This window comes from Melanotaenia boesemani, chromosome 3 (assembly GCF_017639745.1).
Source record: "Melanotaenia boesemani isolate fMelBoe1 chromosome 3, fMelBoe1.pri, whole genome shotgun sequence".
NCBI lineage: Eukaryota > Metazoa > Chordata > Actinopteri > Atheriniformes > Melanotaeniidae > Melanotaenia > Melanotaenia boesemani.
Genome location: NC_055684.1, coordinates 31842413 through 31864123, shown reverse-complemented (window position 1 = coordinate 31864123; position 21711 = coordinate 31842413). Strand labels below are relative to the sequence as shown.

At 36.6% G+C, this 21711-nt stretch overlaps 1 protein-coding gene across 3 annotated transcripts; it reads right to left on the bottom strand.

The window, feature by feature from the left end:
• Nucleotides 1-847: 847 nt before the first annotated feature.
• On the bottom strand, nucleotides 848-21603 carry inavab (innate immunity activator b). 3 transcript variants are annotated; one of them, XM_041981203.1, is made up of 10 exons: nucleotides 21336-21603; nucleotides 11911-12032; nucleotides 9818-9951; nucleotides 7862-7984; nucleotides 7512-7737; nucleotides 7341-7394; nucleotides 6764-7070; nucleotides 5911-6066; nucleotides 2983-3685; nucleotides 848-2409 (listed from the first exon to the last, which is right to left on the bottom strand). In XM_041981203.1, exons 2-10 carry the CDS (start codon nucleotides 11963-11965, stop codon nucleotides 2317-2319), a joined length of 1851 nt encoding a protein of 616 aa, XP_041837137.1. In that variant the 5' UTR covers nucleotides 11966-12032; nucleotides 21336-21603; the 3' UTR covers nucleotides 848-2316. The 3 variants fall into 3 exon arrangements, with proteins under 3 accessions (XP_041837137.1, XP_041837136.1, XP_041837138.1); XM_041981202.1 differs by lacking the exon at nucleotides 21336-21603 and adding an exon at nucleotides 14241-14367; XM_041981204.1 differs by lacking the exon at nucleotides 21336-21603 and adding an exon at nucleotides 14241-14367 and having other exon boundaries at nucleotides 5911-6063.
• Nucleotides 21604-21711: the final 108 nt, after the last annotated feature.

Below are 21711 nucleotides of genomic sequence, written 5' to 3'. Positions count from 1 at the left end.
TAGGAACCATAGGCAGACTTCAACAGATTTGCAGTCACGGTTTGTAGGTCACTATGGTTAATGCCTTCCTACCCAGCCTATCTCTGGTGTCACCAGGCTGCCAGGGAGCCCGTTATGACTACCTTTCACTATCAGACCTGTTTGCACAGGGGTGTCAGTGTGCAGTGAAACCTGGTAATGAGGAATGTTGTGTTCAACATGTCCAGATTCTACCTACAGCAGCAGGATTAAAGGCTCAAAGTGTGGAGAAAAAACACAGAACGCTACACTGACTGCTTCACTGAGAGGGTAACAGCTTTTGGTGGAGGCAGTGTGATGCTGTGGGCTGGCATCTCCATCACTGGAAAAACAGTTGACTGATTTTCCAGAGTTTTTACCTCTGATACAGTCAGGGGCAGTCACACACTGTTCAGTGGATGAGGGTGAAAATTATAAACGGTGCATATCAGATATACTTGATAGTATTTCCATTACAGTTCTCTCAGTGACATTTCCACCTCTCAGAAATACACAGCAGTATGGTGGAACAGTATATGTCATTTCAAACTAAGTAAAAACAAATTTCCTAAACACATCAACTCCATCAATGAGTCTCTCCTCCAGAAACCCTATTACATAAGTGATTGTGTTTCTGTATTTCTCTTCATAAATGCTGTGCATAGAACATCAAATATCAAGAACGCACTAGTAGTACTAGAAAGAAGTACTAAAAATTAAAAAAGTAGCACAACAACAGTCAAATAAATGGAATTCAGCAATAACTAAATTAATTACTATACTGACATAAAGATGTGATTATAAAAATCCTATATAAACAAAGGTATAAAAATCACACAACACAGGTAAATATGACAAAATCCAATTTATTTACATCAACAGGGAAAAATCTTTTACAAATCTTCATACACAGCAAAACACGTTAGGCCAGTTGTCATTGCTTATGTGGATGATTAAAAAAGCAAGACAGTGTCAAAGCAAAAAAAAAAAACAAACAAAAAAAAAAACACAGAACATGATTGTGGTCTGGTTTTTCCAAGAACAGCTATATATGCACAGGATTAAACCTGCAAACTCAGGTCCATGTCTGATATGATTTCAAGTATGACTTTCAATGGGTCCAATGTCCAAAAATATTACAATAAATTAACACATAAATAGATCACTGTGAGACCCGTCAGTGTGTAGCTGCAATTGTAGTAAAGTCTCTTTTTAGAATTACAATGAAATATTTCTGGATTAATCAAATATTAGTAGTGTGTTGGAGTGCAGATCTTGTAAGTTTTATCGTTACCGGTGCTTAGAAATGGTCTAGTAACACATGCACCAACAAAGATAAAATTCAAGCTGAAGTTTTATATTTCAATTAGGCATCTTAATAGCTGCCAAACAAAGATTTTCTGTTTCTATCTCAATTTGCTACTTTGTATTTCATGTGATTCAGTTAGTACCTTGTTTCAGCTAGCTGGTTAAGTTGCTTAGTAGTTCAAGTTAACTAGCAGAGCATAAAAGAACAGTCAGTTTTGCCTCTAAAAAAGAGTGGATGGAGGACAAACTCAGGAGCCTGAATTTAAATTGATGGTATACTCATTAGGACAAGCTGCTAATATTTGATATTATACAGTGGATTCATTTCCTTGAAACAGCTGGAATGCCATAACTTTAATGCATTTAGTACATCCTCAGAGAAATTTGCATTAGTTTATTTTTAGTTAAGAAATTCATCTAACATCAATTTCATCATGTAAAAGTTAACTTTCAAACATCTATTTTTAATTCTTAAACTACAACAACAAATTTAGTGACCATTTGCGAGAGGCTCCTGTTATCTCAGTTGGCATTTTTTGTGACTGAAAACTGAATATCAAATTAAACTTGCAGAATTCATAATATAAGGCTCAATGTGGCACAGAGTCATTAGGAGAATCTGTTTCTTTCCATAGTTAATATTTCCAAACCATTTAATGCAATACTTGGTGTGTATGTGTATTAGAACATCTCAACATAATGATGCCTTACAGTTGCACTTAATAGCCATACAACTGCAGTGCAATCAAGGTTTTTGAGGATGTTTACGACTCTGTGGTAACCTAGATGCTGTGGTTTTGGTTTCACAGCTTTGTTAGATGCTTCAGCTCCCTCGTTGTTTTTAATGCTCAGATGCTGCCAGGCAGGTAAACAGGCTGATGTAAAAACTTTGAACCAAAAATAGCAGTTCTTTAAGGGCCTACACAATTCATTACTTTAAATACTTTGGTAAAAAGAGAAAACTGCAGTCTCTGAGCTGAATATTCACTCTGCCATCCAAGTTTCTTCTCTTCACACTTGACTCATAAAGTGAGAGCCATCGTCCACAACCCAGCACCCCGGAGTGTCGTCAGCAGCTCTTTGGAGAGGTCCCCTTTGAATAACCTAAAATTTGGCAAAAGAACAAAAGGTGTAATTTAAAGCCTGATTTAGATACAATGTTAGGCTGTTTAACAACTGATTTGGTATTTTCCAAAATCTGGAAAAAAGAAAAAAACTAAAACAGATTAATGGCTTTTTTTCTTTTGTCCGTACAAACACTAATTAAAGAAATGGGAAGGCACTATTTGTTGTAGCATGTTTCTGAATTTTTATCACTTCAAAATACTTTTCACAAAGTATATAAACTTGCAGTCTGCATCATATGAACATGTCCTTATTCTTCAGTGTTTATTATCTGTGTCTATCAGGCAAGGAAGTACAAAATGATAAAGATGCCAGTCTTTTGAAAACAGGCTAAGTGCAGCTATCTATTCTTACATTTCCTTCTCTTTAACTAATGTAGAATACAAAAGATAAATTCATGTATCATTCTGGGAAGTTGTGAAGTAAAAAAAAGCAAAGAAATAAAAGTCAATGTGACGTGTCATGACAGCATGACAGTGAGTTAGCATTCAAAGACATGGACATAATAATGTCACCTCTGAAAATGATACAGAGTAAGTTTTGTTTACTCACTTGGTCATGATATTTCTGACTCTGGTAGCCTGAAGTCTCACGAACTGACGCGTTTTTCACTCTGACTGCACCCTGTCTGTCCAGAGAACGAGACCTTGGTGGTTTGAGCTGACTGCGATGGTGCCATGACTTCAGATGTTCGTTCACAATTTGTCGTGGGAGACCATTGGAGCGGTAGTGTGGTTGCTCCAAAGGTGCAGGGGGGGTAAGCCTGATATCAGGAGGCAAAGGCCTCTGTGCTCTCTGGTGGGGTACAGCAGTGTCTTTATACCAATACTCATGTCTGTTAGGGGTACAAGGAGCTTGTGGTGGGAAATGGCTTCGTGCCATGTCCATGTCAGGTGGGTAGACCATTTCTTCATTGTAATAGGCTCTTTGAATACTAGGGCTTAACATATACCTGGGATTACAGTGAAAACCAGATGATGAGAAAGACTGAGGCCCATAGCTGCCAACTGGGCTAGAGAGTGGGAATGGAGACAGATACTGTTTGGGCAAATCAGAAGGCAACTCGTAACATGGAGAGCTACTGTAAGAAGAATATGATTTTTCCGAGTTGCTGTCCTCAGAGCTAGCATGGTTCCCATAGTTCAGTGCAGCAGAGGGAGACTCTGGTAATGTTATTCCATACTCCGTCAGTCGCCTCCTAGGACCTCTGGTGCGACCGCGGTCTTTATGAAAGGAAGATTCAGGATTGGACAGCCTGTGGAAATCAGAGGAAAAAAACCCACCACATAAACTAACAAAGATACTTTGCTAAGAAACAATGTAAAATCAAAACATCTCTCTCTCTCCCTCTAATACATACATTATATATATTTGCATACATATATATATATATATATATACACACACACACACATACATTATATATATATATATATATATATATATATATATATATATATATACACATTATATATATATATATATATATATACACACATTATATATATATATATATATATATATATATATATATATATATATATATATATATATATATATATATATATATATATATATTAGTGCTAGGCACGTTAACGCATTAACGCAAAACTTAATTAACGCTGTTATTTTTTTTTTAATCGTACGTTTTTTGTTGTTTTTTAGCTGGCTTTGATGACATAAACATGGCGTCCATGTCTCCCTTCCCTGCTGCATTGGTGTGTCTGATGTAATCAGGAGAGAGCGGGTTTATTAAAATGAAGAGATGTTTTCTGTCTGGAACTTAAGAAAGAAGAAGAACTGGCGTTTCTCTTTGTCTGTCAAAACCCATGCAGATGGACAGAACATCATGATTTTTGGACGGGAAACTGCTCCCAAATAACAATGAGAAACTTTTTATTTATTATTATTATTTTTTAATAAATGCGGTTTTAATTTAGGCAAGACAGCAAAGGTAAGACATGTTTTCTGACTTTTACAAACGTGAAGCATAAATCGTGCATTCTTCTGCCTCTGGTTCGGTGAATCTTGGTCATAGCTGTGGAATCAGTGAGATGTGAGCTTTCAGTAGAGGCTTCGTTTGTTCGTGTTCATGGAGAAACATCATCTGTTTTTACCATCTTTTGTTCCAGGTTTTATTTGATGTTTATGTTTTATGTCAATAAAATGCATTGTGTTTAACTTTTACACCTGTCCCAATGTGCTTTTGTGTTGCACCCAGTCATGCCCCTGATATGGGTCGTAACAGTTTACATATTTTTCGGACTTTGTGTACCTAGTTTTTTAATTGTTTGTTGTCTTAACTGTGTTTGGTGGTCACAGAAATGGTTTTGCTGAGCTGGCAGCTGAGATTCTGGACTTTCTGTGGATCCCACACATGTTTATAGTTACATCTACAGACCTGACGTTACACCCGGAAACAAGATGTTAACCCCTTAACTCCCGGTAGCGGAGGCTGCAGGTGCAGTCAAGCTAAAAATGAAAGTTTAGAGAATTTATAGGCCAGAAATCTGGATAATGAAGCACTAAAGGTGCATGGATGGACGTTATTGTGCATATTGTTAATATATTTCTCTCTCCTAACATCTAGGAGCTGTGAGATTCTAATCCTGATTTTTGTCTGTTCACCTGATGCTGATATTCATCACATATTGTTCCTTCTGTGTTTAAAAGGAAGCAGCTTCACAGCTTTAAATTCATCCTGCTGACTTTTTACCTTTTGGTTAGTAAATCCTGAACATTTCATCCTTCTTTCTCATAAATATTTGATTTTGTAAATATATATGAAGAAATATTTTAACTGTTGCTGTTTAAAGAGAAAACTGATGCTAAATCTGTTTATGTGTTTAGTACAGGGGTCTGCAACCTTTCCAATCCAAAGAGCCATTTTTCCTTCAGCAAGCTAAATAAAACTCCTTTAGAGCTGCAAAAAGGCAACTTAATATATATATTCTTAATGAAGAACCACATTTTTATTTCCATTTTAGGTTTTAAAATAAGGAAAAGCATAAAACCTTTATAAAAAGAGGATAAACAGACAGACTAAGGGATGTAGATATTTGTGCAAAATTATGTAAAGTAAAAAAAAAAAAGTCCCTGGTTTCCAACCTAATGACAAGAAAGATAGATTTAAAAAAGATATTTTAGCCACGTATTTAGAGGCATTGTGGAAGATCCAGAGAGACACTTGCGGCTCCAGAGTCGCAGGTTGGAGACCCCTGATTTAGTGTTTGTAAACCAAAATTTACGGCATTTTCTTTATAAAGCCAAATGCCTTTTTTTTTTTTTTTTTTTTAAGGAAAGAGACATTTTGCGTGTAACAATGCGATTAATCGCAGCATGTCATGCGATTAAAAATTTTAATCGTTGTCCAGCACTAATATATACATACACACACATATATTTTCAATTATGGAAAAAGTAGATTCTAACAACTACATTCAACTACAGTTGCCATTGATGTGTGTGAAGTGCAACTACCTTAGGGAGAGTTGACGGTGCACACGCATCTCTGGTGTGGAGGGTGTACTGTTTGACTGGGTGGAGCTCAGCCTCAGATGGGAAAGCTGTTGGGGCAGTGCAGACTGCAATACACAAGCTTCCAGTGGTGGCAACACTTCAGATTTGGCTGGACTGCTGAACACACAAAATAGTTTTTTTCTATAAACATCTGAGACGGGCATTACGGGGTTTGGTATAGGAAAATGTTTCATGTTTTTATTTCCTATCATGCATACATATAAAGGCTTAAAAAGCATTCACTGTGGTGTTCCCAGGAAACATAAAACATTAAATAAAAACATGAAACAACCTTATAGACTGATCCTACAGAGATAAAAATATCTAAAAGAACAGCCCTGTGTCTCAGTCTGTTTATAAATGAAGATCATTCACAGATCTGCGATGGCTCTATTCAGCCAATGTTGTAGCACCACTGCAAAAGCAGATGGCAGTGTTGCACATTCCTGAACATTACTGGCATCTTCAGTACAGTCTAATTCAGTGTAGTAGTAACAACAGTAAAGAGAAGTTCTGTATAAAAATTACTTGGCCCCAGTAGACGATTAACAACTATGTTTTTTAGTGTCAACATAGTCTTAAAATATAAAGACATTTTAAGTTCCCTGTAAAATGACAGAATGTCACCAACGTTATTTCCATTTTTCTTGATAAGCGTGGGACTACTGAGGAATTGGGGCTAAGACAGGTTATTACCATCTTTCCAAAGAATCCACACAGCACCGTTCACATAACCCCACAACCCAGAGCTTCTGTTTCCACGACTAAAAACTTGAAGAACAGGAAAAAAATCATGATGGATGATCTGCGTTACCTCATTGTACTGGAGGAGCGTGACTTCTTGCTCTTCTGGTAAGGTTGATCAAGACTAGACTCTGTCCATGGGGAGTGCTGGATGGGAGGAGGGTCACACATTAAGCTTGAGTTTAAACTGAAGTTAGAGTCAAGGCTCGGACAGGGAGATTGACACAGGTTCAGTAGGGGGGACTGTGGAGCCACAGGGCGAGACATGTGGGAGCCGTCCACAGAGGAATGTGCGGACAAGGGGGGAGGTGGAGGAGGATCCGCCTTTACAGCATAAGGGAGTCCTGAGGATGGCTGTGAGGACTGGCTTGTGACTTCTAGAATAAAAAATAAAATAAAAAAAAAAGGAATTATATGAATATTTATTGTTGATTCATAATAAACATCACTATGAGCTACTTCCATGAAAAACAACGGGATGTGTGGTACTCTAGGCAAATACTAACTAGAGTCTGTTTACATATTTTATGGTTACTTGGTCATGTCATTATTGTTATGGTTTTAAACTAAAAAAAACACAACATTGCCATTACTCTTAATACATAAAGACAGCTTTTTCCACTCGAACAAAGTGGGACAGGTCGTACCTTCATCTTGCACTACAGAATCAGATAAAGAACTGTCATCAGATGTGCCAAGATCTGAAAACAAAAAGAAAACACAAGTGTTAACATGTGAATTATCAAATGATGAAAGATCATGAGGGGAGTTTTCACATCCAACTGTCGTTGAGAGCTATGCGTGGTTGAATCTCTTACCTTGTGTAATATAAACAGGGATTGGCGATGCTCGTCCACGCTCCAGTCGCAACTGAAAGACCTTTTCTTGTAGCTGCTCGAGTTTATTCTTTTCTCTTTTAAACTGCTGCAACCGGCTCCTCCTAACAGCCTTGCTCAGGTGATCTTCTTCGCAGAGTTTGCGAGCAGCCTCACAAATCTTCATCTGAAGCGCTAAATTGGCATCTACTAAACTCAGTTCTGAGTCCTGTAAAGATAACAGGGTGGCATAGAGACAACAGTGTGACTATTTTAAGAATGTGTGTATTTTAGGCTTATGCGACATAAAAAGAACATTATCCTTTTTTCCAGTCTTCAATTGCAGTTTGTACCTGTGATCTTCGAGGGAAGTTTTGTTCGTCTAATTTAAATGCAGCTCCAACACGTCTGCGAATCTGTGGAGGCTTCTCTCCTGGGAACAATGGGTAATCTTCTGACAACCGACCTGTCAACTCCTAAACAGCAAAAAAACAATCAAATCCAAAAGTCCACAGACACTTTTGAACATGAATAAAAGTTTATTTTTCTGAGGACAAAGAATAATAATAAAAACAAATTTTAAATCCCTGCTGATAAATCTTCTATTTGATGGTTTAAGTTTATCCAAGCATCTCCTTTGCAGTTATGAAACAATGTACAAGAATCTTATCCTGATCTCCTTACGTGTTCAGACATATAGGTTCAGAGAATTGGTTGCACAATTCTGCATCTGTGGATATTTCCTTTCATAACACATTCTGTGGAATTCACTTTCTCATGCAGTCAATATCCAAATCAAAACTAAAAGCAGGACAAGGCTTTGTTACCAGTTTCAATTTTTAGTAATTCAGAGCCAACCACCTTTATACAAACACACATGTGAAGTCTGGCCAATAAGCAGTCATATTCTTTTGTCACTAAGAGGAAAAAAAAGGTATCATGACTCCCATTAGCTCACCTAAGCATGTCCTAACAGGAGTGCCCAGCCCAAGTGTCAACAGGAAAGAATGATCAGCCCTGGGATTTTACCCTGAAGAACCAACAAGTCACCTACACAGCTACATTTGAGTGTGTGCATTTTTAAAATTACTTTATTTAGCAATCATTTTCCTTTAATCAAAACCACGGGGTGCAAAGGTAAAATGCAAGAGGCAGAAAATTAAAGGGATGATGTATGACTAAAGTCTCATGCTGGATTCAAACCCAGGCTGAAATCGCTTTACCAGCTAAACCACCAGAAGACCACTTCAAAAGGTATAATATTATTCAGCTAAAATCTCACTGCAACCACAATATGTGCTCTTATTTCACCAAACAATGAATCTGAGGAATGTGAAAGGCTGGTGAGTTCTTAATTGGTAACTGTGAAAATAAGGTCACAGTTTTGTTTGCAACTTATTAAGAATGCTAGATGAGGTTTGTTAATTCAGTTTATGTGTTAATAACACACACTCGCTTACTGGCGGTAAATACTCCAGATAACTGTAACTGCTGCCTTCACAAATGAACTCTTCACACAGCCCATTTAAAGGCGGGAATAATTCACCTTTGCAGTGTAACAGTGTCTTGTGTTTAGGCACAGAGGCAGAATGCGGGATTCCAAGTTGATGTGCCGCCAACATGCTTATGATCAAGCAATGGAGATAGAGTCAAAGCCTAGCTGGGGTGTGTGTGTTTGTGAAAGGGCAAGCGAACATGGTAAAACACAACACTCTTACCAATAACACTGTTATCACTAAGCTGATTCCATGATGCTGGCTTGTTTTGTGATACAGGATTGAGCTGCCAATGTTTTTTTCAGCTTGAATAACCAAAGAAAAAAGGGGCGAGTAAACATTGATGTTTCTTTTGTGCCAATAAGGCATGACCACTGTGTGAAAAGGAGTACTCTTCATTTATCTGAAATTTTACTAGGAGGCTGGGTGGAATACATCTGGAACTCCGTTGATGACATTTACATCTTCAAGAACATTTCTTGAAAATCTCAAATCTGCAGTGCATGTGTGAAAATGGTGGCATTTGTAAACCTGCAGTAAAATGAGTCATAAGCGCCTGTAAAAAAGTGCCCCACCAATGTAATCCTCTCTAAGTAGGCGCTGAATCATGAACACAGGGAGTCCAATATGTGCCAGTTAGCTTAATTATACCCTGCTGTCTTCAGTTTTACTTTGTCTGATTTAATCAAAACCTTTATGACACTTAACAGAAGTTTGATTATTATCATCTGTGGCTAATTTGCTTCATATAGTATGTTCAGTGCGATCTTAATGCACTTCATCAGGTTTTAAACTGATCAGTTAGTTACTTACAGCTTCTCGGATGCAGAGCTTCTTCAGCTCCAGTATGCAGATCTCCAGTCGGTCTTGGAGTGCCTGGTGTTTAAGCTTCATGGCCCGTGTGTGAGTGGTCACATCCTTTGTATGAGTGGTTGGGCTGTCGGAACCTGTGTCATGCAACAGGAAATGGATAACTTGATTCACCTGAGAGTTTGTGACTGGCATATAGTTATCAATGTAATAGCAGATGCTCAAGCTTGTGAGGTTGTAAAGTTGAATTATTAAATTATAAGGAAAAATGAAAACCAAAAAGAAAATATCAGGAAACAAAGACCAATAAAACTAATTGTGAGTTTTTTTTAAAAACATTAATTAATGAATCGTTTTGCCTTTGTAAGTTAGTATATCATACAGTGTTAATGAGTTTCATCCAATCAGAAATAATTTCTGCTTTTATGAAGGTTAAAAGGTTCAAAGTGGGATTAATTCAGCTAATTTTTGGTGTTGTTAAACTGCATTGTATTAGACAACTCAGTGTGCAAGATACATATTTGTGCACACTCCTTATGCACAAGTATGCAATATGTATACTGTGAAGACAAAGCCAATCAGTTAATTTAATGTTGAACTTTTGTTTTATTTAAAAGAAGAACATACCCATTGTGTTTATCATTGTTCTCATTAATGACACTGAAACTGCAAAATCAGTATCAGGATCTTTGTAACTATAAACAATGTGAATGTTCTGCTGCTGCTGTCTGTAGCCTTGGTGACCGATGACATTAAGATTAGTCTTGGGAATGTGGGAGTGGCTTCAGGCAAAAGCCACTGAGCAGCACATACCTTCAGAGATTAATAGAAGAATCCCTGCAGGTACTGACAAACATCTAAGGTGCAACAGGAAAGCACTGTGACAGCACCACAATAGGCCAAAGAATTCTTCTTTTTTTCAGTCACAAGCCAGCTATTCTCTGTAGACTGACACTTTTTCATTGTATAGAAAAGACCCCACGTGGCACCTCATATAGAGTAGTGTGCAGTTTCCTGGTCTAAAAAGCCTCACAGAATAGCAGAGGAACTGTTAATTCCTTCCGCCACTGATATGGTTTCAACCAGTGTTTCTCAATCCTGGTCCTCGGGGACCACTGCCCTGCACGTTTTAGAGGTATTCATCTTTAACACACCTGACTCAAATTAACTGGCTCATTAGCAGGCTTGCAAAGAACTTGACGAGCAGTTCAATTAATCTGCATCAGTTGTGTAGGAGTTGGAAAGAACTAAAACATGCAGGGAAGTATAATTAATGAAGAAGCAGTCAATAAACTAAAAACTATTTCTCTGCCAAACAATACTAGTTCATATCACGTTTCTTTGTATGTTTTGTTACAATGACCCAGAGTTATACAATTTGGTCCTACGAGGGCCACAATACAGCAGGTTTTCCATGTATTCCTGCTTTAACAAGCCTGACTCAAATGAATGAATCATTGTGCAGAACTTGATAGGCTGTTGGATCCATTTAATTTGATTCTAGTGTGTTCAAGCAGGAATACATTAAAAACCTGCTGGATTGTGGCCCTTGTAGGACCAAAGTGAGTAGCCATGCATCAACTGTTTTTTACCACAGCACCCAGACCTTTGACCAAAGTGTCTGCAATACATTCTCCTTTTAAACTGTTGATCGCAGGACTAACTGCAATGTCAAACATGTGGTGCTACATCAGTGCTTTTTTTGGGTTCATGTGCATTGTGTCCTTCATGCTGTACAGAACATATCAACTAATCCAGCTCCCTCTGAGTAGATCCCATCCATTTTCATCCATGCTCTCTGTTTCACAAAACATGTTTTTTTTTTTTTTTAAAAAGACAATAATTTGTCCCCTGCAGACATCACACTGATATCACGCTGAATGTTCTTGAAACATTTGGTTAGGCCAACAGATAACGGCTCTCATGAGAAACAAAAGGAGTTTATGAGACACAATATTTCATCTGGTGATGAGAGTCAAACTTCTTGTACAAACATGACCAACATACTGTTTGTACAAGGAAGAACGTTTTTCTTGCACACATTTTAAACATTTTGTTAAAGATATACAAAAAAAACTAAACAAAACAAAACTTACCTGAATTAAGGATAATACCACTGTCAGTGTCGCTGATCTCTCCAGTGCCTTCCATGCCAGCAGATCAACTTCCTGTTGCTATTCTTCAGCAGAAGCACAGGGTGTTAGAGCCACATTGTGTCCTGTCAAATATGATTTTAGATTTAGAGAACATACAAGTAGGTAACAAAATCAAATCTGATCATTAAAAAGCATGAAATTTAAACAATTGTGTGGTTGTTTGTAAAGTTTTGGAGATATTTTATTGCTTAAAATAAATATATAATCAGCTGAAAAAAATACACATTTTTAAATCAGTGCTGCCATTTATTTATTTATTTATTTTAGTTTATTTTATTGTTTATTTCACAGGGACATTGTGCAACCAAACGATTGCACCAGAGTTAGCAAATAGCTAATTTGCATTTGCAGTGCCTAAAGCTAGTGTTGTAGAAGGGTTGAATAAGACCAAACCAAAATGAATTCCCGCCAGCTAGTTGGAAACACAGTGGTGAATGAAAACATAAAAATATCTATCTGAAAGTAAAAGAATAACAAGTAGATAGAAGTTTAAAAGAAAACCAGTCGACACCTATCAGATCTAAAAGCTTTCCCAACACAGCCTATTACCTAATCTTGCGAACATTTGCTTCAGTGATTCAGGTGTGACTTGCCTCTTTGACCTCACAGACAGGTGTAGTCATAGTCTCCACTACCATGAGTTCACATACATGTTGCTAAGTCTAGGGTGTTTCCTGTGACTGCCCGTTTGTTAGTCTCTGACATCATGATGACCATTAACTCATTCACTGTAATGCATGTTTAATAGCTGGAGTCAAATAAAAACTGCAAGTCTTTCTGGTTTGATTATTAACTAGTTGAATGTGGCAGTGATTGCATTTCAGCATGCTGGGGAGGGGTCACGTTAGCTTACAACACAAAGCTACCCTGCAGTCACAGCAATGTGCTACTGCATTGTCGGCCCATGAACAGCGACAGCAGGGAACAAGCAGAGAATATGTGTCCTTTTATTAGTCCGAACATGACATGATCATGACACATTTCCATAAATCTCATATGACTGTGAGTGGATTTTTCACACCTTCGAATCACAGATAAGCAGTTGCTGTGTTTGCAGATCGGATGTGAAACTATTCATGCACAACATACTAAAACAGCAAGATGATTCAGCACTGACATGTTCAAGTTAGGAAGTTAGGCTATGTCCGTAACCACATTTTTCTTGTTTAAAAGATCATTTCTTTACTGTGTCTAGTTTTTTTGTAAATATTCTATTGTGTTTTTGTCTTTGCCTCTGAAAATTGTTCAGCACTTGGTCAACTTGGTCGGTATTTTTAAATGTGCCATACAAATAAATTTGATTTAATGATGGAAATGTTATCTACAATTCACACTCTCTAAAGTCTACTTACTAAAAACTGTAAAACTGTGGTACCAGAATAGATTTGGGAGAGATCTGCATGTCCATTAGTACCTCAACACAATAGCACTCTAGCACAGCATCTTTATCTTTTTTTAACCATTTAATGTGTAAAATTATAGTGCTGACAAATCTGATAACAAAAATCAAAACTTTCTTTGAGGATTCTTTTCATAACATGCCAGAATAAGAAAAAGAATAAAGAAATATAAAGAAATGATTACCAAGCACATGTCCACAGAGGTTTTTTTGTGACATGAACTGTGAGATTAATGATAAATAAAATTAAACATATAGAAAATATACAAATGCTTGAATTTTAAAAGCTGGATTAATCTTTTCTATTCATATATCTTAATTATTTAATGGCCAAATAGTTCAGGTTTTCTCATTTCTGGTTACATAAGAGTCACCTTGATTAACTGATTAATCACATAAGGTAATTTTTGTTTACATCAACCCAGAATTATAACTTTTTTTTTTTTTAATGAGTGAAATCAAATCACTTTTTGAAGCATTAAAAGTTGTTGGTTCCTCTGCATCTCTTATCACGAGGTGTGGATGAAACTGTGGTTCAAGGGACTGGACTGAAACTACGGTTGCGTGATGCACAGTATGTTCAGTATCTAAATAAAACACTACACAGTAGTTGTACTGAGTAGTCAAACTTTTTGTGAGACATTATTTACAGATGCAGAAAATATTTATTTTTTTAATGCTGTGCTTAATATAAAATTAACAGACTCAAACAAATACACATTTGTACAAGCCTAAAAAAAATACTCATCAAAAGTGGACATTTTTAAAAGGGATTTTAAACAAATCTAAATTTTCTATATTAATCAAAGTTAATCTAAAAAACACAAGTGCACAAAACACTGCCATCTGAATATTTGAAATATGTACTTACTTAATGAGAAATCTAAGAAAGAAATGCCAAATCCAACAGGTGAAATCTTTCCCTAGGAATTCCCGACTAGAATGGAAGTAGAAAAAATGTGAGTTGTGTGGAGTCTGGGTAGGAATGAGAGACTCGCCCTCTAAGAAAGCGCTGCCTGCTAAAGAGGAGTGGCCGAGTACACAGAGGGCTGAACACTTTACACGGTGTCATATAACTCAGCTCTCCACACCGTCTCAAACGGTGTCAACAACACTGACCAACACAGTGAGAAATTACACCTTACATTACCCTCTTATCAGTCTGCTTATACATGGGTAGAGGGAACGTGACAGAAATGTGTCACATTTCAAAAGCCCTATTGCTCAAGTCTTGTCACACTGTGGCAAAGACATGAGGCCAAGGATAATTTAAAAGTTACAATATCATTTGTGAAATGATAAACGGTAAGCAAACATGACAAAAAGATTTGCTGGATTTCGTGCTGGTTCATAAATATTCCCTTTATTTACTTTATATATTTAAATTCAGTATCTCTTTCTGGATCAAACAAGTAGTTTGAGGGGCCGTCCCCACGATGCCAAATTGCAGTAAAACCACAAAAGTATTTTAGCAATCCACCCTTTCATCCCCGCGAAACCAGGGATTGGCCTCTATGAAACCAATCATGTTTGAAACCAGGTACCAAGGTGGACAGGTTTGAGACCTCTATGTCTGTGGTACTGTGAAGACAGCATAACCGCACCACAAGAGGATATGACATCAGTGTGATGAACGCATGCTAAACACAACTACAATAATGGCGTCTGTGACCAGCTGTGTTGTGGCTCCAGACAGTCCTGGCTTGTACAGCTTTAGCACCAAAATGCACTGCTGTTACAACACAGTATCGCGCTACGTGCCATCAACAGCGGGAGCAAGCAGATATGTCATTATCTTCATCTCTTTAATCATCATAGCTCCCCCCACAGGCTTGTAGTATGTACTACAGCAGTTTTGTGGGGATGTTGAAGCCTTTCTCCAAGTTTTCGCCTTCGTTTTCACACTTGAACCAGCTTCGTTGCCATGTAGAGAAGCTCATATTCCTATTTGAATGCTTGACATGGCCATTTTGCTACAGTTGTGTAGTACAGACCAAAAATTTTTCATCAATTTAAAATGAATACTGATAGACTAAAAATAAACTAAATATGTATTAGTTGCAGCCTTTATCTGTTTCTTCTGATGATTTTCTAACTATTTTCACGAGTCATTTTTGTTCACTGTACTACTTTGTCATTTGTTTATGGAACAAGGTTTGAGGGAAAGTTTGTCAACTCAAGTATAAATCAGTGAAGCCTAACAAAGCTTTCACTGGTGATTGTAAATTATTTGATGATTTGATAACTCATCTGATGCAGTTTTAGACTACAGTTTCCCCACTATGACCGTTAGATGAAGATCAAACATCCAAAGTATGTTTACTGCCATCTCCTGGATGTTTAAGAGGAAAAAAAAATTCTTAATGCACACATTTTATTTGATTATAGAGGCCTGTTGTTTATGTTCCCACAAAATAAAGGGAAGCATATGGCAGTAGGATAGTCCACATAATTTAAGTTGACACATAGCACCTGTTCTGTTACTGCATGGCTTACATTCATCCCGAACCTCAATATTCATTTTGCCTTTCCAGGAATGTTGGTGCTCAGACACTTGTGGGGGGGTTCAGCAATTTGCAGACACCCAAAGATCAGATCTCAAATGACATGGCACCAGGGAAGAAGCAGCTAGAAGGGCAGAAGCTGTCAAGTTTTGTTCCAGTAACATCTACATTTAGACTTTACGGTGTGAGCACAACTGGACGCATTTCATAGATACCAGCCGTGAAGACCAGCGGTTTTCAAGCCTTTTCTGGCATCCCAACCCTTCAGAAGCTGAAAGACACTAACGCCATGCAACAGCTTCTATTCATTATCACCAATCACATGGGTGGAATAAAGATAACATCTTGTTCATTTTACACTTTTTAATTTTACCTACATAAATCACAATAAACCAATTAAAGTTTAACTCAGTATCGTGACCAGTACTTTGTAGTTAGCCAGTGACACAGTGAAATATTACATATTACAAAGACAAATATTAAGTAGATCTCAACTCATTCTTTAAGAATGCAAAAAAACAAAACAAAAAAAGAGAAGCTATCCCAATTCTATTTTAATGAGTTTATGTCTGTTAGTGCTGAGCTAACAACAGCCTTTTACAGCTATTTTTGGAGATGTTAATTATTGTGCTGTTAAACAAACCGCTGAACAAGTCGGGCATTTCTAATAAACTGTCCACAGAATTCCTCTCAATGAGGGAAGCTTCAATAACTATCATAAAATTAAGGTCTGTTGCAGGGCTGCTGTATTACATTGACTAATGCAGTCAGCTTCCTGAATTGAAATCTTTATGCAGGTGTAAGAAAAGGTTGTGTGGAAACAGAATACCAAGACCTAACCTTCTGTAAAGTTGATACAGTAGAAGAACAGAAGCAGCAGCAGCATATTGTGCAAACACACTGCATACCAAGAACTCTGATAACCCTAAATCAGATATAAGGGAAGCGCTGTCTGAATAATGACCTCTTCTGGTCATGGGAAACTGCAGTTCAGAGGTTTTACAAACACTAATGCAACCGAGAGAGAAAGATGTGAACTGAGATATATTCAGACATGTTTTAAGATTTATTTAAAAACATGGTTCATGGTGTGAATGAGAATGAGAATAAAATGAATATGAGTTATATCAAATAATGCAAACACAACAAGTGCAAAGTTAAATTTATCATGTTTGATGTGAAGACAAGTTAAACAATTTCCCATAATACTGCTGTACAACACAAACAGCCATACAGCGGTAAGCTAGCCAGTTGGTGGATGTCATGGGTAGTTATATAAACCAAAAGTCCCTGAGAGACAGAGAGCAGCTTTGTGTAGGCAACATAGCAGCTGGCAAAACAAATTCTTTAAATATTCTTCAGTCTTGTTATAGGTGCAATGCTGCCAGTGTAGAGTTGTCAACTGACAGGGGATACCACATTTCCCCTTAATATCTTACATCTCACTCATTCCACCGGATGTAAAGACACATTTCTAAATATATACCTGATAATCTTACAGGGCTATCAATAAAAAGTGATAAGAAGTTCTACTTGACTACAAATCGTCATGCTCTAAAAGGTAAAACAAACAAAAAAACCAAAACATACTAAGTTAATGGATTCATTCACACCTCTCTGTCTGGAATAACTTAAATCTTTATGATGCTCTGGTGAAGATAAGAAAACATGCTAAACTTTTAGACATAGAGGTGTGCAGAGATTGTGTGTTATTGAATTAGACCATTCAAATCAATTATGTGACCAAGTATTGGACTGTGGCAGAGAGCGAACAAACATGTTAACACCATCTCACAGACAGTTATTTAATATCAAAAGCACCTACTGTACCAAAAGGTACCTGAAAAATTGAAAACTTTCTATCCATCCATCCAGCCATCCATCCATCCTGACTACTTGTTAACTTTTCTTAATGAGACACTTTTTAGTCACTTTTTCATATTTATTATGTTGCCTGATGACAGAAACAGTAACACATCTATATAATTGTATATATTCAGTTGTACAAATGAAAATATAAGAACTATTCAAAAGGTTTTACTGTTTCTCTCATTAGTCAGCATAATACATAAGAAACAGCGACCAAATATGTGTCCCAGAAAAGTTAACAAGTAGTAAATGTAAATGTAAATGTAGTAAAAAACACAAATGTTACATGATGCAGAAGCCACAGCCAGTGGCTGTGGTTTAATTTAGACTATGTTTAAATGTGAAATGATCCCTTAAAATATAAGTTTGTTAGCATGTAGAGTCAGCTGAATAAGATGTCGCCATTTGCTAAGCAAAAGAGAGAGATTTATTTTTTTAGGAGTAAAAGCAAGAAGTCCTTAAGCTCAAAGGGGTTTTTGTGGCAACTTATTTTAATAAAAAGTTGCTCTGCTTTGTCCAACAAGCTTAATTATTTGGCATTAGTTGTGTTTTTGAAAAGAAATCTACCAATAAAGTCTCAGTTAGCAATGATGAAGAGAAGCTGTGAGCACAAATAAGTCCCAAAATTTATTCTGACATATTTTTTTTTTAAATCTGTACATCTGTATAATTTCATTGTCTTTGTAAGTAGAGCTTCATTTCTATTACTAATATAGCCTTGAAAGAAAACTAGGCAATTATTATTTATATTACAGTTGGGGTTGGGTAATAAAACAATAGCAAAATTATGAATGCAATTAAATTTATGTTGATCTCTGTGATATGTTTGACACATTTTCAGTCAATCCATCGACAGAGGCAGGTGCATGACCCTCAGTTCACTAGTTAGTATTAATCAGCCTATCTACACTGGTTAATAAATTGGCAAGAAACCCCAAAAGACGCGTAGCAGAGAATGAGTGTAGCCAGAGAGCCACAAAAGCTGACAAAAAAGGACCAAATATGTAAAAAAAAAAAAAAAAATGGAAGTGGTCTGAATTCAGTGAAAGTGAAGAAAAATAGATAAATATAAAGTGCAAAATGTGTTGTTGGTTGGTGAATCCCAAAACATGAAACATGATTAATTTGTTTGATCGCTTGAGAGGGTGTCACTGCAGAGACTATGCAGAAAGAATGATAATGTGGGCTGATGTGACAAGTGCAAGAAGGCTAACTTTTGATTCACAGATTCTCCAGGATACTGGATCTGGGTGCATCTTGTTAATGAGCCAATAATCAGCCAATGCAAAGCTCTTCATGAATCTGAGGATTTGCAACTTTTTAACTCATGCAATGTGGGCTTGTGAGAATGTGATTGTAGATAAAATCGATAAACTGAATTTTCCATTTCTGGCGGTTTATTTTTTATAAAAATCTGTTTTTTTTTTTTATATAGTTAGTTAATAGCAGATTTAGCCCTCCCTCCACACCAGAACGGTGTTTGTCTGACAGATTTTTAATGAATTGACCCTTCACTCACACCTGGGATTTAGCTGTGCGTATAACTGCAGTGAGAAATGCTGCTCTCTATGAGATGCAGAAGTCAACTTAACCCCCAAACCCTAGTTAAGAGACAAACTTCATCAGGGGAATTATTTCTGCAGTGGATCCTGTATGATAAGGATCCAGATGGAAAGAGATCACGGACGCATTGTGTCGCTTTTTTCTACATAACATATGAAGTCGTTTATATGGTGGAAAAGCTATGACATTATATGCTTTATTTTTGCTGGCATTCATCTATAGAAACAAATAAATGTTTTTAATAAGTTTATTTATGTTTTGTAAAAGAAAAGAAAAAAAAATCGATTAAAATCGGAAATTGGATTTGGTTATAAAAAATCTGAGATTTTATTTTTAGGCCATATCGCCCAGCCCTACTTTATGGTTTAATGGGATCACAAGCTACTAACATTTTATTTATTTATTTTTTACCATCAAAATGACAAAAATGAATGAATGAATAAATAAATAAATAAATAATAAGTCATGGAGACTATAAAGTCCCTAAATATTTTACCAGATAACAAATCAGGCAATATTTCTCATAGACTCCTAGTCAAGTGGAAAACAATTATTCCAACAAATCAGAAATTATTCCTCAGAATGGATGCTAAATTTATCTATTAAATAGACTATAGTTCTATATCTGCTTATTCAAGCTCTTTAATTAAATCTGCATAATGTTAGTATTGTAAAATTATACAGATTGACGATACTGCTTTATCATTTCGTCACTTTGACACCTTTTTGTAAATTTTACCCCAGTTAGCCAAAGTTTTGTTTGGCATCACTGACATCTCTGGAAACTGTAAGGAGACGGTTGTAGTTATGAGGGGTGGAACAAAGCAGTGAAGCATGAGTGTTCAATGACTGCCCCAGTAGGTCAGAAAGTAGTAGGGTAGCAGTAGAGTTAGGCTACTTGCCCCCAGGGCAGTGCTCAGGAATGTGAAGACTATTTCAATGCACAAAAAAAATAAAATAAAACTAATGAAACAGCTACACTGACCCAAAAAACAAAACAAAACAAAAACAAACAAACAAAAAAAAAAAAACTTTACACACATTACAAATGATATTCCAGTGTGCTTTATTTGTTTACATCTTATTTTCGGGTAAATTTAAGAACTATAATTACTTACTCTAAATATTTGTAGTGGGTTGCAGTGATATACAGGTATTACTGAATAGTGTTGAATGCAGCATATTTCCTTATTTGTACTTTAATATTGGAAATAAACAACAACAAAAAAAATGTAATCTTCTTACCTCTTTGACTGCTCATCAAACCTGTCAGCTTGCACCACATCCAGAAAAATCAACCAAACTTTTGACTCCGTGGGTTATAGTAACTGATAATAGTAGTAATTGTTTAGCATCACGCAACTCTATTGTTCCCATCGGGAAGCTCTTGTTTAAAGTGCTGAGTTTGTCTTATCAAAGAGGATGTTGGAGGTTTATAACTTCTCTGTCTGGTCTGATATCTTTACATAATTTATGGTGCACCTTTAAACGTGCACCATAAAATTTAAACAACTCGGAGATCAGTAAAATTTGTCAAGAACTGTCTATCAAACTCACAAATGCAAGAAACACATAATTATAGGTGCTGCTATAGTTATGATGTTACAACATCCATTGAAAGTTTTAACAGCGTATTTCTTTGATAGAGGTTTCCCTCCGTGTGTCTTTCCAATAAATGACACGCCTGTAATGTAAACTTGAATACCACAGGAATTACAAGTATATATGCAGATCAAAGAAAATGGGGTTGGGCAGTTTGACAGCTGACCAGACTTATAAATTACAGTATATGAGAAACAATAAAGATACGTGAAACCGCCCAGCTCAGTCAGCTGAACACAGCTGCTGGGCCTGAGCTTGGAAGAGTTTCCCAAAGTTTGACGACTCGATTTAGAAGATTCACCACAAGCTTTAAATCTCTGCTTACAATTTGTTCTATGCACTGGAAGCTTAATAGCAATATGCAACGGTGTATTCACGAGGTTAAAAAAAACTATTAACATATATAATGCCACAGTTTTTGCTCTTACCTTAGAAGCTAGTTAGCTTGCTAGCATCGTGTGTCTCCGCTACATCCATACAATCTGTGCTCCAGTGGTTCCTATCATCCTCCCAAATTTAAAATGGGCGTTTATTTTTACTTTACGATGACAAGGGAGTCCATAAAAACAACGAGAAGTCCGTACTTCACGTGTTTCCAGTCTTAACTTAAAGACAAGCTCAAATGAAAATATTAAACAATAAATGTTTACCTCAATCACAACCGCTACTTCAGGAGCAAAGTAAAGCAATGCGGTGTTGCCTTTACGTGCAGTCGAAAATAAGAACTAAGCAGTGAGCTTTTGCCATGGTAACCGAGTAACACATTTCCGATGTGTAGTTTAAAAACACACATATACACATAAA